Source organism: Tenrec ecaudatus, chromosome 7 (assembly GCF_050624435.1).
Source record: "Tenrec ecaudatus isolate mTenEca1 chromosome 7, mTenEca1.hap1, whole genome shotgun sequence".
NCBI lineage: Eukaryota > Metazoa > Chordata > Mammalia > Afrosoricida > Tenrecidae > Tenrec > Tenrec ecaudatus.
In genome coordinates, this window is record NC_134536.1 from 128,942,878 (window position 1) to 128,958,006 (window position 15,129).

General features: G+C 55.4%; 1 protein-coding gene across 1 annotated transcript in view; it reads right to left on the bottom strand.

Moving 5' to 3' along the window:
- Nucleotides 1-12,965, bottom strand: part of PPP2R5D (protein phosphatase 2 regulatory subunit B'delta) — a 21,443-nt gene extending 8,478 nt beyond the window's left edge. Inside the window, exons 1-2 of the mRNA XM_075555076.1 lie at nt 12,822-12,965; nt 7,915-7,992 (exon numbers count right to left, since the gene is read on the bottom strand). Coding sequence (XP_075411191.1) covers nt 7,915-7,992; nt 12,822-12,848 — 105 coding nt within the window. The 5' untranslated portion in view covers nt 12,849-12,965. The remainder of the gene's footprint in view (nt 1-7,914; nt 7,993-12,821) is intronic.
- Nucleotides 12,966-15,129: the final 2,164 nt, after the last annotated feature.

A 15,129-nucleotide genomic window follows, 5' to 3' on the forward strand; every position in this document is an offset into this window, starting at 1 on the left:
AGTTCCCCAGGGAGCTTTCCACCATCACTGGAACAGGGGTGACACTAACCAAAGGCAGCCTGACTGGCCTGCCCCCCCCCTTCCCGTGATATCCTGCCCGTTCCCCCCCCCCCCCCCGAGACTCGGCCTCTGCCAGGAGCACATTCCCTTCTTTGGCTCAGGCTTCTAGCCAGCAAGGGGGGGGGGGGCGCGTTGGGCCAGGCGCTAGTCTGCTGAATAGTGCCCCCCAACTCCATCCTCAAAAAACACACTTCCACCCAGAACTTCTGAGGGAGACCTGATTTAGAAAAAGAGTCGTGTCAAGGTAAGTGAGGTCCCCGATTCTCCGGGTGGGAAGTATTCTCACAAGAAAAAGCACAGCACAGAGGACTGAGGCAGAGGACTCGGGAAGGACGCTCCCTCGAGCCTGCAGAGAGCACAGCCCTGAGGGAGACTGCATGCCTAGACGGCTGATGGCTCAACCCTCCCAGCTGTACCCCAGAAGAAAAGCCCGGAGACTGGCTTCTGGAGAGACGGAGGCCAAGCAAAGCCCACGGGCCGCCCCGAGTCAGATCCACCGATGACTGGGCTTTGGTTCGGGTCTGGCCCCGGTCCAGGCGCTTGGTGACAGCAGCTCTGGCATTTGGCATTTAACAAGAGTGCCAAGCTCACCCCCGGGAGACCGCAACTCACCTGACTACTGTGCACCTGGGCCGGTCTAGCCGGAACCAAATACACCATCTGACCCGCAGGCAGGAGAGGATTCCCAGTGAGGGCTTCCAGGGCAGGGCACCTTCACAAAACAGCCACGCTGTTCCCCCGAGGAGCGGCTGGTGGTTTTGAACCACACATGTTTGGTTTGCAGCCAAGTGCTTAAACCAGGAGGCCACCAGGGCTCCTTGAACTAAACGCAGCCACTGTTGATAATGACACACACACGATTATCCACCCCTTGCCACTGAGTCAATTCCAACGCACGGCGACCCCGCCAGGCACTGCGAAGCTCCCGTGGGGGGGTTCAGAGCCTGTTCGCCTTTCTAGATGCAGACAGCCTCCTCGCTCTCCTGGGGAGCGACTCGGGGGTTCAAACTGCCGCCCTTGCAGTCGAAACCCAATGCCTACGCCAATACGCCACCAGCGCCCCTGAACATAACAGAGGAAACAAAGAACATAACTTACATACTAGAGAAAGCCGTGTAAGAGCAAGATGAAATTAGCATTAAAAATGTATGAAGACTACCGGTCTCAATCTTTTGCATATCCCATCAACGAGCCTAGTAAATAAAGCTCACTGGGCAGGTTTCACACTCTGACAATCACAGGGGCATCCTCCCACACGGACAGCTAGCCTTCCCAACCCCACTGTCCATGAGTGGATACTCAGAGCGACCCCGTAGGGCAGAGCAGAATGGCCCTGGTGCATTTCTGAGATCGTGACTCTCCGGGAGCCACTGGTGGAGCTGAACTGCCGACGCTGCGGTCAGTAGCCCAGTCTGTAACCCATTACTCCGGCAAGACTCCCAAAGCTCTGTCACGTGGCTCCCAATTATTTTGTTCCTTCATTTATTCTACAAACACCAAGCAAAGGGTTAGAGATTAAAAGGGGACTAGCACACAGCCCTGGCCCTCAAGGAGCACCCAGTCCAACAAGGTGTCAGACACGAGAGCGGCTCACGACAGGAACGGCAAGGAGACTCACACTCGGGCTGGGGGAGCACCCGGGACGGAGCTCCACCCGACCTGCAGAATCAAAAGAGGCTTTCCCTGAGAGGAAGGGGTGTCCGATTGATTGGGCTCTCAAAGCAGAAACCCAAGCTTACCAGGCAAAGGAAGAAAGGAGAGGCACAAAACATCCCAGGTCAACGGTGTAGAAGGGGCCTGAGTCAGGAGAGGGGAGTTACAGTGGGATGAGCTAGGCAGGCGCTAGAACAACGGGGTGGCCAGCGGCCCGATTAGTGGATCTGGATGCTAAATGGCCAACGATGGAAGCCAACTGAGGTTCTGGAGCAGAGAGTTGCTAAGAGCAGAGGTTTTTTTCTGGTAGTCCTGCGGGCTCCAGGGAGGCCCGGCTGAAGTGGGGACAGAATCAGTTCTTCCTTCTTCTGACCCCCTTCGCAGAACTCAGCAGCACACAAAGCCCACAGCGCTGAACGGTCTTCTCCAAAGACGGACCAGGGGACACTATCACTTGCAGAGGCAGCTCCCAGGGAGCCGGGCCTGCTCGCTCTGGCCTGCCTTCCGTCCTAGGGTTCTAGGTGTGGTGTGGTGTGGCGTGTCCTGCCGTTAGGACCATGAGTGAAGACCTGAGAGGAGACACGCAGAGGGGGCTGTACCCCAACATTCACTGCAGCGTGAGTCTCAACAGCTCAAGGTTGTAAACCATCTAAATGCTCAGCAAAAGGCGGATGGACCAGCAAAATGTGGTGCATATGAACAATGAATACTATTCAGCCAGGAAGAGAAATGGAGTCTTGGTGGCGGGGGGTTAAGGTCATTACGCTGATGGCCGCCATCTTGAATTGGGAACCTCTTGGCTCAGTCCCACGCTAGGGGCGTACTGGCAACCCCACTGGTACCAGGGTACCATATAGCACAGCACTGAATACCATGGGCAGTGCAGAATGCAAACATTTTAAGAATAAAACGCTAACTCAAGAGATGCGAAGATGAAGAGAAGGGATACAGCTTTGGAAAGGAAACCGAGGACCCCTGTTGAAACGCAGGAAAGTGGTCTGCCCAGAAATGGTGACAGTGGGCTGCAGACCTCTCCCAGATCCGTATGGCAGCTCACTGCACCCAGGCCGGGGAAATGGGGTTGCCTCAGATCGCGGTCAGGTGACCTGTGCTCACCCCTGGTCACCAGCTAACAGCAACACAGGCATTTAGAAAGCTACTCTCAAAAGGCAAGAATTATTTTCAGTATATTTATTTGTTTTTAGTGTTCCTTTTCTTAAGATACTTTTCTTTGTCAGACATAGTCTTAGTTTAAAGAAAAGAAAAAAACGTAAATATCTGTTTTGCAAACATTATATTTTAAGGAAATACATGTGAAATAGACAAAATATAAGGTGAACAAGAAATGTTTAAAAATCCTTTAAGAGTCAGTTCTAAGAAGCAAACCTAGAGATGTGTTTTTATATAAACGTTAGATCAGCTCTCTCTCTCCCAGCGGCTGCTACATGATGTAGCACAGCCGGGCTGTGAAAATAAATTAATGAATGAATGAATGTTAGATCAAAAAAAGAATTAAAAAAAATATTGGACCAAGAGACATTGTAGATTACAGATGTAAAAAATGATAAAAACAGACGTGTAATTAAAAATTGTTTTTATTCCTATAAACAGTGCTAAATCAAACAGTGTAAATCTTGGTACATTCTAAAACTTTCTTGGAGTGAAATCGTTAAAGTGAAATTGTGCCATTCACATGGAATAGTTTACTAATGCCAGGGGAAAAATAAAAAAGAGACTGACAGAAATAAGCCAGTCACCAAGGGACAATGACTGCTCTGCTCTGACCTCACTTATGTGAACAAAGGCGAGGAGATAACGCAGTGGAGATGACCGTTTATTACCAGGGACAGGAAGGGGTTCTTGCTTCTGGAGTATAAACTTTCAGTTTCCGGAGAGGGAAAAAAATCACATTAAGGGACCGGTGGCACAGCCGCGGAAGGTAATTGCCACCCATCAGTTGTACACGTACAAAAGGCTCGGCTGGCGTGAGACAGATACAGTGACGACGGGAGGCTGCCTTGGGATTGGTTCCTGATCTGGAGGCGTAGGGTCCTGGCCTCCCTGGCTAGCCCCACTGCTTATCCTGATAACGTTTCTGTGCTTCTCTTCCACCTCCGACTTTGTCGGGCCTTAAACCCTTACAAGCAGTCCCCGAAGGTACAAAGACTGGTCCCTATTCACCTGGAGGAACAGAGATAAGAACGGAGGAGAGGGGGAGGAGCCGGGTGTGAGGCTGCCTGCCTCCATGGAGGCTCCCTCCGGGGCCATGAGACAGAGGGGATGCGCCCAGCTGTCACTCCTGAACATCTGATCCACGAGTCTACAGAAGGATCCTGAGCAAAAGGGGGGAAATGCAGATTGTTAAGTGTTCATGGGATTCAGACTTTCCGGGGTCACACAGGGATGGAACCCTGAAGTTACGGTCAGAGATAATCTTTACAGCAGACTACGCCCTACAGTCTTCACAAAAACCAACAATAGGCTGGCTTACTAGTGAAGACTGTCTGTCTTGCGCATGAAGCTCTTTTTCCCCTAAAACTCGTTTCTGTGAACTGGGTGGTGGTTTACAGAACGAATCCGTTTTCCACCCAACAACTCACACACATTTGTTTCATCTCATCGCCTGTAATCCCCACACCCGACTGTCATTTGCCCCAGGCCCTCCCTGTGTCCCATCTCCATCCCTCCTCTCCAGCCTTGCCTAACCCTTCTGAATGCTGCCCTTCTGATCTCAAATGCCTGCTTAGTCTAAGGTGTGTGCACCTCACAGGTGTTACCACTGTTCCCACTGCAGGCCTTTCTGTGGTTGGACCATGATGTTCTTTAAAGAGGAGTCTAGATGGGAGCAAACTAACAGCACCAACCCAAAAGATAGGGACCTTCGGGGCCAGTACATTTATGTTAAGAAACAACTCAGGAGAGGGGCTGACAACCAGAAGACTGTGCCCAACATCACTTAACTGTAGATGAAGAAACCGTGGATTGGTCTGTTCCGCTGCGATATTCTCAACAGTAACAAATATAGATTGTCAAAAGTCCAGGCCATCTTAAATGATAATAGAGCACAGGTAAACCAGCCCCTGCGCCCCACAGACCTGGGCTGGATCCCAGCTATGCAGTCTATTGCCGAGCAAAAGCTACGTAACATCTCTAAGCCTCAGTTCCACCTGTAAAATGGGGTGATAATCATCATCTCAGGGCGTGTGGTAAAGAACAGACAAGACAATGCCTGGGAAATACCTGCCACTGCGCATGGCTCATAGTAAGAGCGCAATAAAATAAACATCAGCTGCCATTCTTAATGGGAGCAATCGGAGAAGCTCCGGCACGCACGGGACACAGGTGGATCCAGCTGGCTGAGGACAGAAGGGCGACTAGTAAAATGGGCAAGAAAGGACTGTTCTGCTCCCCTTGATGACCCAGCCCCAACTTTCCTTTCCTCTGCCTCACAGCCCTGCAGGCACAGTGGGGCTACTAATCTCAAGGGCAGCAGTTTGAAACCAGCAGCTGCTCCCTGGGAGAATGATGAGGCTTTCTACTCCCGTAAAAACTTGCAGTCTGGAATCCAGGAACAGGAGTAGCGATACCATGAGGGTAGGGGAAAGGTGGGGAGAAAGGGGGAACCAATAGCGAGTTCGATGCTTGACACAATGGATATGTGGATTGTTTTAAGAACTGTAAAAGCCCCCCAATAAAAGGATTTTTAACAAGTTCCAGTCTGGAAATCCCCAGGGGGCAGTTCTACCCTGTCCTACTGGGCTATCAAGAGTCAGCACTGAGTTGATGGGAGGGAGTTGGGGTGAATCTGTTGAGCAGAGTATCCTCCGGAAAACCAGGGAGCTGAGCTTCTGCAGCCCTCACAGTGCTGAGCGCAGCTTCACAAAATAGAACCCAAAGTGAACACAACACCTCCTGTCCCACGTCTCGACACCGGCCCACTGCCTTCAGCAGGCTTGTCCGTGGGCCCCTGGCCGTGGAGACACAGCAGCTGGTGCCGGTCTTCTTCCTAGCCTGTCTGCGCCTCTGCATTCCCCTCTGTGAGGAGAGAGTTCAGTTACACTGTGAAGTCCCTCCTAGCTCTAACTCGTATGTTTGTCCTTTGTTTATTTATTGGTTCCCGCAGTCACTCAAAATGTATTCAAATGCTTCACATCAAGCCTTTCCTGGAAAGACACGAGCCTCCCGGAGCGAATATGCCTGTCGCGGTTCAAGCACGGCTGTGGTTGAGGGCTACCATGGAGTGGAACTGGGGGTCAGGAAAGCCAATACCAGGGACACGAGCCACCTATGTCTTAGAGGTGGGGCAGGCGGTCTAGAAAGATTACTTTGGAAAAAGTGACACCTAAAATCAGTCTAACAGCGAGGAAGCAAAAAAGTTGGGGTAAAAAAACAAAACACAAACTCGCTGGCTTCGGGTCAATGCCGACTCACGGTGACCCTGCAGGACCGAGCAGGACTGCCCCTGTGAGTTTCCGAGACTGTAACGCTTCATGGGAGTAGAAAGCCCCGTCTTTCTCTTAAGGAGCGGCTGGTGCTTTCGAACTGCCAACCCTGCAGCTTGCCACCCAACGTGTACCCACGACACCACCTGGGCTCCAACAAAGGTGAGAACAGCCCCTAGAAAATCCCTCTTGCGTGCTTCCTCAGCGGGCAGTGCCCACCACCTGCCCCACAGTCCCAACAAACAGCAGCACCCTGTGAGGGGAGCCTGAGGCTGGCAAGTTCCTCACAAGTACTCACCAACACGGGGCCCTGGTGGCGCTCGATGGCTACCCTAGAGGGTGGCGGGTCAAATCCACCCTGCAGCTCCGCTGGAGACCCGGCGAGCCGCTCCATAAATATGACCACCGAGAAAGCCCCATGGGGCAGTTCGACCCTGTCACTGGGGGGTCGCTATGGGCCAGGATCTCCCCAGAAACATCTAACAAGCAGAAGCACATGAGGGGAAGGTGTAGGAGAGCCTGTGGGGCGGGGAAGGAGCCAGGCAAGTATCAGCGCCTCCCTCAGAGTCCAGAGTATGGCAGGAGAGAGATACTCACAAGAAATGCTACACCGGGCTTAGGTGGAGAGCAAATGCCTTGAGAATGATTGGGGCAGGGAATGTATGGATGTGCTTTATACAATTGATGTATGTATATGTATGGATGGTGATAAGAGTTGTATGAGTCCCTAATAAAATGTAAAAAAAGAAAAGAGGAGAAAAAAATGATTAGGGCAAAGATTGTACAGATGTGCTTTATACAATTGATGTATGTATATGTATGAACTGTGATAAGAATTGTATGAGCCCCTAATAAATTGTTAAAATTAAAAAAAAAAGAGTTGTATGAGCCCCCCCCCCCCCCAAAAAAAAGAATTTTCAGATTGCTAAAAAAATGCTACACCACTGGATAGCTTATCACAGAGGTCAGGCATGCGTATCCAGAGACAGGACCTAAGTTCCCATTAAGGGGTAAGTGGAGAGAAAGCAGTGCTTGATCCTCCGTGGTGACCCAGGGGAGGCCCAGCCAGGTGGCTGAGGTGTGAAAAAGGCACCCCAGAACATTCCAAATCCATCATTCACTCCAAATCCTGTTCCTCTCTTTGCCTTAAGAAACCTTAAGGCCTGCCCCTAATTAGAGAGCGGTTTCTTCTCCTGGCCCCTGGGCAGGTTGCAGGGCAGAGGGAGGAAGCAGAGCGCCCCAGAGCCACCAGCTTCCTTCCGGGCTCCTAGCTACCTGAGCATCCCACTGGACACACCCAGGGAGAGGCAGGGCATCTTCCCCACCCCGTGGGCTCCCTCTGCCCGTGATTGCTTTACAGCCTGAGACTGTGGAGCTGCTGATCTCAGCTCCTGTGTGCCCTTTGGGAGTGAGGGCCTAGCCCTGGCCAAGTCCGGGCCAGCGGCCACTCCCAACCTTCGGCCCCACCCGGAGACATGCCCAAGTCACCCTTCTCCCCCAGCCCCGGCGTGCTGCGGGAAGGCTCAAAGCTCAGAGCTGGAAGCCCCAGGGAGTTGGGAGAACGGAAGGGCTTACTGGGTCCACAGCAACAGAGATAGCCTGTCTGAGAGAAGTCTGGATTCAGGCTGTCCTGGTCCCTTCCAGGTCCAGGCAGCGGGGGCTAACCCACTGCTCCCTCCCAACCTCCTCCCTGGCCTCCAGGGTCTCTCACCCCACAAGCCTTCAAGGAGTTGGCGCTGGGGGCTGCCCCCCTCCTTACCTCCTCGGTGTTCTCGCCTCCACCATCCTTGCCCGAACTACTGGCTTTGGCCGTGCCTTTGGCAAGCTTGGGGGGCTCCTAAGGGGAAAAGATGGAGGTAGGATGAGCAGATGCCATGGAAGGGAGAAACTTGGGCTGGACGTCTTAGAGCTTTGTTGCAGTTATCCAACTCAACCCATCAGTTGGCATCACTGAGTCTGACCTTGCCCGGCCCTGGCGGAGAGTGTAGGCCAAGGAAGATCCGGTCCTTCCAGGGAGTCAGAACCTGGTTAGGGAGGCATGGCTGCAGCTGTGCCCAGTGGAGGATCAGGAGAGAGCCATGCACATGGCGAGGAGTCATGAGGGCAAGCACCACGGAACACGCGGTCACAGGCACACTTGAGGCCCCCATGCTGCCTGGGAGCGGCACCACTCTGCCCAGGAGCCATCTTAAGAAGCTGGGGGGGGGAGGGGGCTTTGGGGTTTTTTTGATGTCACAAATAGCACTCGGGGGTGCTACCAGCTGTTGGAGCTGACCCATCTAAATGCCCTGGGAGGGCAGTGGTTATAGCGTTTGAACCCACCAGCCGCTGGGCTGTCTGTGTGCAGGGCCCGTCTTGGAAGCCCTGTGGGCCGCTTCTTCTTGGTCCTACAGGGTCGCGAGGAGTCCGAAGGGCATGAGGACAATGGGTTTCATTGGTACCTCTAAGTACCACTGTCAGCAACTACTTAGACAAAACCAGAAAATCAAAACCCACTGCCACTGAGTCGGTTCTGACTTCTGGCAACGCTATAGGGCAGCCCTATTCTACAAGAGTAAGAAGCCTCATCTCCCTCGGAGCAACTGGCAGCTTTGAACTGATGACCTTGTGGTTAGCAGCCCAATGCATAACCGCTATGCCACCAGGGCTCCCCTCGTGCAGGGACAGAGCAGGGGTAAAGACCGGAAGTACAGGGTCTACAGTCGGCCTCCGGAACCCAGCAGCTGGCTGGCTCAGAGCTGCAGCCGACCAGCCTCTCTTCCTGTGTCCCGGCCAAAACAGCAACTGCACAGGGACAGGATGGAGCAAATGGGACCAAGACTTGGGCGGCGGGTGAGGTCTGATGGCGAGCTCAACGCAAACCAGCCACGTGCCACGGTGGCCAAGGCAGCTCCCGGGCCCGTGTGGAGCAAGCACCCAGGCCCCGGCACTGAGAATCCGGAGGGGTCCTTGTCCTCCAAGGGGTCGCCCCTGGAGGATCCGGTTCCCTCATGGGCACTGGCAGAGCAGGGGGATGCAGCCCCCATGTCCTGGGAGTGCCTTCAAAAGTGTATCCAGCAAGCGACAGCTGCAGGCCTGGGAGAGTTGACAATGGGAGGGAGGAGTCCCCCCGGGGAGGGGGTGTGGGATGAAACTTTAGGAACAAATGCAGGGCTGCCATGGGGCGAAGGTGAGCCTTGTCCAAGCGGAGGGAAAAGGCAACGCAACGGGCTGACGTTGCCAGAAGACTGTTCCCTGGGCATCAGCTGCACTTGTGAAGGGGCTGCTGGGAGAGGCCGGGGTGGGGTGACCCCCTCTGAGGGGCAGCAAGATGGGAGGGGAGCCTGGAACACAACACAGGGCCGGGCCGTGAAGTCACAGCCCGCTCTGTGGTGGAGCAATCCGACAGCGACAGCGGGAAGAGTGATGCGGTGACTATGGGGGCAAAGGATTTCAGGGAGAAGAGAGCTCTGTGTGGGCTGGGAGGCTTCGCGGAGGCGGGGAGGAAGAAAGCCATCCCCAGGCAGGGTGGGCGCAGCTCTCTGCAGCCAAAGGAGCGAGTTGAGCACTCTCCCACCGCCACCAAGCCAGGCTGGCCACACTGACCCAGGCACCCAGGGGAAGAGCCAAGCATGGGCCAGAGAAGACGGGGCAGGGCACCGAGGTGACTCTGGACATCCCCTTGATGGGGGCCCCTGTGGCAGAGCTGACCCGCCTTCAGACAAGTCAAGCTCTCTGCTTGGTCCCCCTCTGCCTCTTTCCCCCAACCCTGGGGCTGCGGCACAGTGCCTTCGGCCTCGCCCTCAAAAAAGACACCTCAGAGATGGCAGCTGCCTTTGTGTGTGCACTGGGGGTAGGTGTGGGTGTGTGTTCGTGGGGGGGTGGAACCAAGCCCATCATTCGTTCTCCCCGGATCGTGCCGAACAGGTACACACACGCGTCTGTGCAGCCGCCAGCCTGAGGCTGCGCAACGCAGCTTGTGGTTGAAACAGGCCTTGGAGTCCGTCTGGTGTGCGAGGCCCGAAGCTGACAAGCGGGGAAATCACAGGCAAGTGTCACGAGCCGCTGAGTCTATTTCTTTTTCTCCTCAGCAAGGAGAGCCTCGTTGCCTAGGCGCAGCACCCAGCACACGAGGATCTATAATGTTGAAGACCCGGAATGCTGGCGGCCAGCGTTCTGTTATTACGAACAAGAAGGTGGTGGTGGTGCAGGGACACCCCAGCCCAGGAATAGTAAAGTCCCGGGTCAGTCTACATCCACTGAGCACCCGGGTACAGGAAGGAGGAGAGCTCAGCCGTTACCTCAAGTGGGAATGAAGATTTCTCTCCAATTGATTCCCACTCAAAGCGCAACAAATGGCCCTGCAAGTATCCTGTCTGTCAGTCCAGTGGAGGCCACAGGGCTCCCTCTAACTGAGGGAGAAGGCCGTGAGGAAGAGCCAGGTCTGGGGCCAGCAGAGGCAGGAGAAAGGGGCCGGGTGGGGTAAACAATGAAGCCTCTTCACCCACCCACCTATCCACCTACCTAACCACCCACTCTCTCTCTCCCCACCTCACCCAGGCAACCCTCAGTCTCACCGTGACCTCCCTCTGCTCGGGACTTGCCAAGCCCTGAATACTGCATGCAAACAAAAGCCAGAGGGCAAAGTCAGACAGACTGAAAGGGGGCTGCAGGCAGGCCTGGTCCTAAGGCCCCTTAGCACTCTACTAAACCGTATACCTCTGCTCTGCCCAAGTCTCACTGCAAAGAGCTCCTCCTCCATCTTCTACCAGCCATGGTTTCTAGGGGTACGGCAATCTCTGCCCCACCAGACTAAAAGCTCCAAATGGGTGAGGACTTTACATCTTTTAAAAAAAACAAAACCCTCACTGACATCGAGTTGATCCCAATTCAGAGTGATCCTGATCGCCACCCCCCATCCCGCCCCCCACCCCAGAACAGGACAGCACTACCCCTGTAGGTTTCTGAGAGTGGAACTCTTCACAAGAGAAAAAAGGCATCAATTTCCTCCTGCAGAATGGCTGGTGGCTTTGAACTGCTGACCTTGGACCTAGCAGCCCAACATGTAGCCACAAACTGCCCTTGAATGTTGCCCCGCACCTCACTCCTTAAAGGAGCTCCTTAGGCCCTGGTGTGGCTGACTTGGGTGTTCTTCATCTGCAGTTGGGCTGTCCAGACAGACCGCCTCAGCAGGCCTAACCCTGAGGCCAGGGCCTGGTCCAACCCAGCACCCCAGGAGGTCCAGTCCCCAGCAGCCCATCACCACTGAATGTACAACCTGACTCGGAGAGGTTATGGGGCCAACCGAGTCAGAGCTGCTCGGCTTAGACCAGTAGCCCTAGATAAAGAGCTGGCTTGATAAGGTCAGCGCCCGGGAAACCAGAGGGCACAGGAAAGCAATACACCTCTAGGGTCACAGAGCAGGTGATCAGAACACCAGGTCAGAGCTAGCCCGAGTGAGGGGCCAAGCCCAGGAGAGCAGAAGCTGGGGGAGGCTGGGACTGACATCCGGCATCCTCTGTGAGTCTGTAACTCAAAGGAACCACACTGCTGGGGCAGTCCTCAGCAAGAGCAGGAAGGAGAGAGAAGGCAGGGGTGAGGAGCAGGGGCAGGTGGAGTGGGGACAGACAGGGAGGGCAGAAGGAGACAGTGGCAGAGAAGGCTGTCTGGGCATCCTGACAGGGGCCCGGGTGCCTGGCCCGAGGGGTGAGAAGGAAGACAAAGCTAACGGGGAGGGCAGAATTCCTGATCTGAGGATCATGGGACACTGGTGGGAAAAGAAGAGGAAGCACAGGCAGCCCGGATTAGGATCAAGAAGCAGCCTGCTCAGACTGGAAGGGTGGCCTGGTCCAGGGTGAACCGGGGGGCCCAGGGGATGATGTTCTGCCAGCCCACCCAGCCTTGCTACCAAAAAAGCCATCAAGGCAGGAGCCCCGATATTGCCATGCAGCTTGGCTTCCAGCAGCCTGTGTGACCTTGGACAAGTCCCTTGCCCTGTCAGGCCTCAGTCTCCTCATCTGAACCACGGGGGATTAGACTGCAGGTGCTGGCCGTCCCTTGTGGCCCTGGCGTTCCAAGGTTCCGTGGACAGAAGCGGGGCTCTGGGCTAGCATACAAGTTTGTGTGCAAAGGGAGAATTGGAGGGGGGGGGGCTAGTGCAGATTTGGGTGGCGGAGAGAGAAGGCGAGCGGCACTGTCCTAGGTCAGGGGGCTGGGCGTGCTCGCCCAGAGAAAGGGAGGTAGAGGATGGGGAGAAGGCGGTCGCGGGCGGGCGGGCCGAGAAGGGGCCGTGCAAGGGGGAGGGGGCAGTTCTGGAGGGAGGTGCAGTCTCAGAGGAGGCTGTCCCGAACGGGGAGCGGGGAGCGGGGGGAGGGGAGGAAGGAAGAAGGGGAGTAACCTGGGGAGTGGGGGAGATCTGGAGGGGGCAGGCTACCCTAGGCCGGGGTGGGTAGGGAGGAAGGGAGAGGTGTACACGGGGCAATCTCAATCCGTCTGGGCGGGGAGGGGGGCTGCCCAGTGCGGCACAGGCGGAGGTGCTCCCCGCCGAGGGCCGGCGAGCTGGCCCTGGAGTCCTGCGGGGGCCGCACGGGAGGGTCCGAGCGGGGCTGTCCCGGGCCTGGCTCGGGCCCCTCCCAGAGCTCCGCGCAGGCCCCAGGGCGGAGGCGCGCGGGAAAGGGCCACGCTCACCTTCTCCTTCTTCAGTTTGTAGGGCATCTCGGCCCGTCCGGACCCGGCCCGGCTCCTGCGGTCCCGCTCCGGCTCCGGCTCCGCTCGGCCGCACTCGGCCCGCTCCGGCGTCTCTTCGCCTCCGCCTGCGCGCTGCGCCCAGGTCGAGCGGGAGCGGCGCCTCCGATTGGCCCGAACGCTTATAAGCTGCCTGACAACCCGGCGCCGCCTCCTCCGATTGGTCATTGGAGCCAGGCGGCTTCCTTTTTTTCTCATTGGAAAGCAAGAGTACAAACCGCCAGGGTTCAGCTCCCAGAATTGGCTGGAGCGGGCGGTCCCGCCCTAAAGGGGGTCGAGCTTCGTCAGGAGGCGGGGGAGGGGAGGCCCAAGCTGGCCTGCAGGGCAGCGCGCCCGCGCGGGCCTTGGTCCTTCTTCGCAGTTCTTCCAGTGAAAGTGGCTCCCTTCCCTCCCCGTGCTACCTTCCCGGTGCGGATCGAAGGAAAACCAGAGCCCCGAATCCACCCCCTTGGAGTGGATCCCTATCCGTCGTGACCCTGTAAGGCACAGGAGAACCGCCCCTTTTCGATTCGGCGGCAGACTTGATGGTCAGCAGCCAAATTCGAGACCCGCTTCCCCAGCAAGGGCCACAGGGGGGTTGTAAGACTGCACACCCTGCTCCGGGGACGGCGAATGGTGGGTCGGAGCCACCCACCTGTGGGTTGGCAGCAGAGCGCTTGCACCAGGGCACGTGCTAAATAGGTGGCTCCCGTGGAGATGGCCCCTTGTGGGTTCCCAACAAACTGTTACCTATTTATGGGAGTAGAAAACCCAGTCTTTCTCCAGTGGAGCTGCTGGTGGCTTTTGAACCCACTGACTATGAGGACCGCAGCCCAGCCCGCGTACAACCAAGACACCTACACCACCAGGCCCCCTGCCTCAGGAGCATTTGCTTCCCTAAAGGCTTACACAGGAGCAAAGAGTTTCTCAGGTTCTGATGTCTGAGGCTCAGAGGGTCCCCACTCCTACAGTAGGTGCGCTGGGATTAGGGAATGGCTAGGCTTTGAGCAGCTGGGGAAAACAAACAAAAAATAAACGACCATTGGGTCGGTTCAGACTCATTTCGACGCTATAGGACAGGGTAGAACTGCCCCATGGGAGTTTTCAATTAGGGAGTAGAAAGCCTCATCCTTCGCCTTCAGGAGAGCTGGTGGGTTGCAATGGCTGACCTTGCAGTTTGCAGGCCAAAGGTAACCAACCCACCAGGGCTCCTCAGAGCAGCTGGGAAGGCAGGGGAAAGTAACCTCATTATCCCGTGCTTCAGGGAAACCCATCCCTACTTGCCACTACACCCAAGAAGCCAAGGTTCTAGTAGATGGGCCGCCGGGCCTCACCTCAGTGAGTTCAGAGACAGAGGAAGCCCAGACTTGTACAAATGATTAAGGGTCAAACCCAAACTCTTGCTGTCAAGTACGTTGAGTCATGGTGATCCCATGCATGTCAGAGTAGAACTGTGCTCCACGGGTTTTCTTGGCTGGGAAGGTGTCCTGGAGAACCAACAGATTACACGCTTGGCTGACAGGTTGGAGGTACAAACTCACCCAGCTGCTCCATTGAAGAAAGACATGTCATTTGTAAAGATGACGGCCTAGTAAAACCACATAGGGCAGGGCCAGTCTACTCTGTCCCATGGGGTCGTTAGAAGGCGTAAATCAACTCAGCGGGGCACCTACCAACAGTCTGTACAGCAGCAGGTCGCCAACCCTTTCTTCCACAGCACCACCAAGTGAATTTTTACTGCTGGTTAACAGCTAATAGTAAATGGCTGGCACTTCCCACGGGCCTGTGATGATGAAGATACATAGGGTTTATGATAAATCCCACAAACCTGGCGCTACATTAGGAGCCCTGCCGGCCCCGTGGTAAAGTGCTCTGCGGCTTACAGCCAGGTTGGAGGTTGGCAGCCATCAGCCACTCTGGAGGGAGTGGAGCGGGTGGGAAACTATGGGGCAGTCAACCTCTGTAAAGACTACCATCTTGGAAATCCAATGAGGCAGTTCTCTGTCCTTTCCCTGGAATCAATTCAAAGGCAACAGAAATAGAGACCACTGTGTTTTGAGCAAGGCAACTCCAGGAGCAGATTGGCTACATGAAGAAAAAACCAAAAAAGTGGAGAAGATTCACCAGCAGTAAGCCTGTCACCCTTGCCTGGGAGAAGTGTGTCATAAAACAGTGGTCATGGAGACGAAGCAGAGAGGATGGAATTGGGAAACGTGTGATTTATTCGAAGAAAAAAATGGTGCCAGAAGGCAGGTGAAGTACAAGTGTTTCC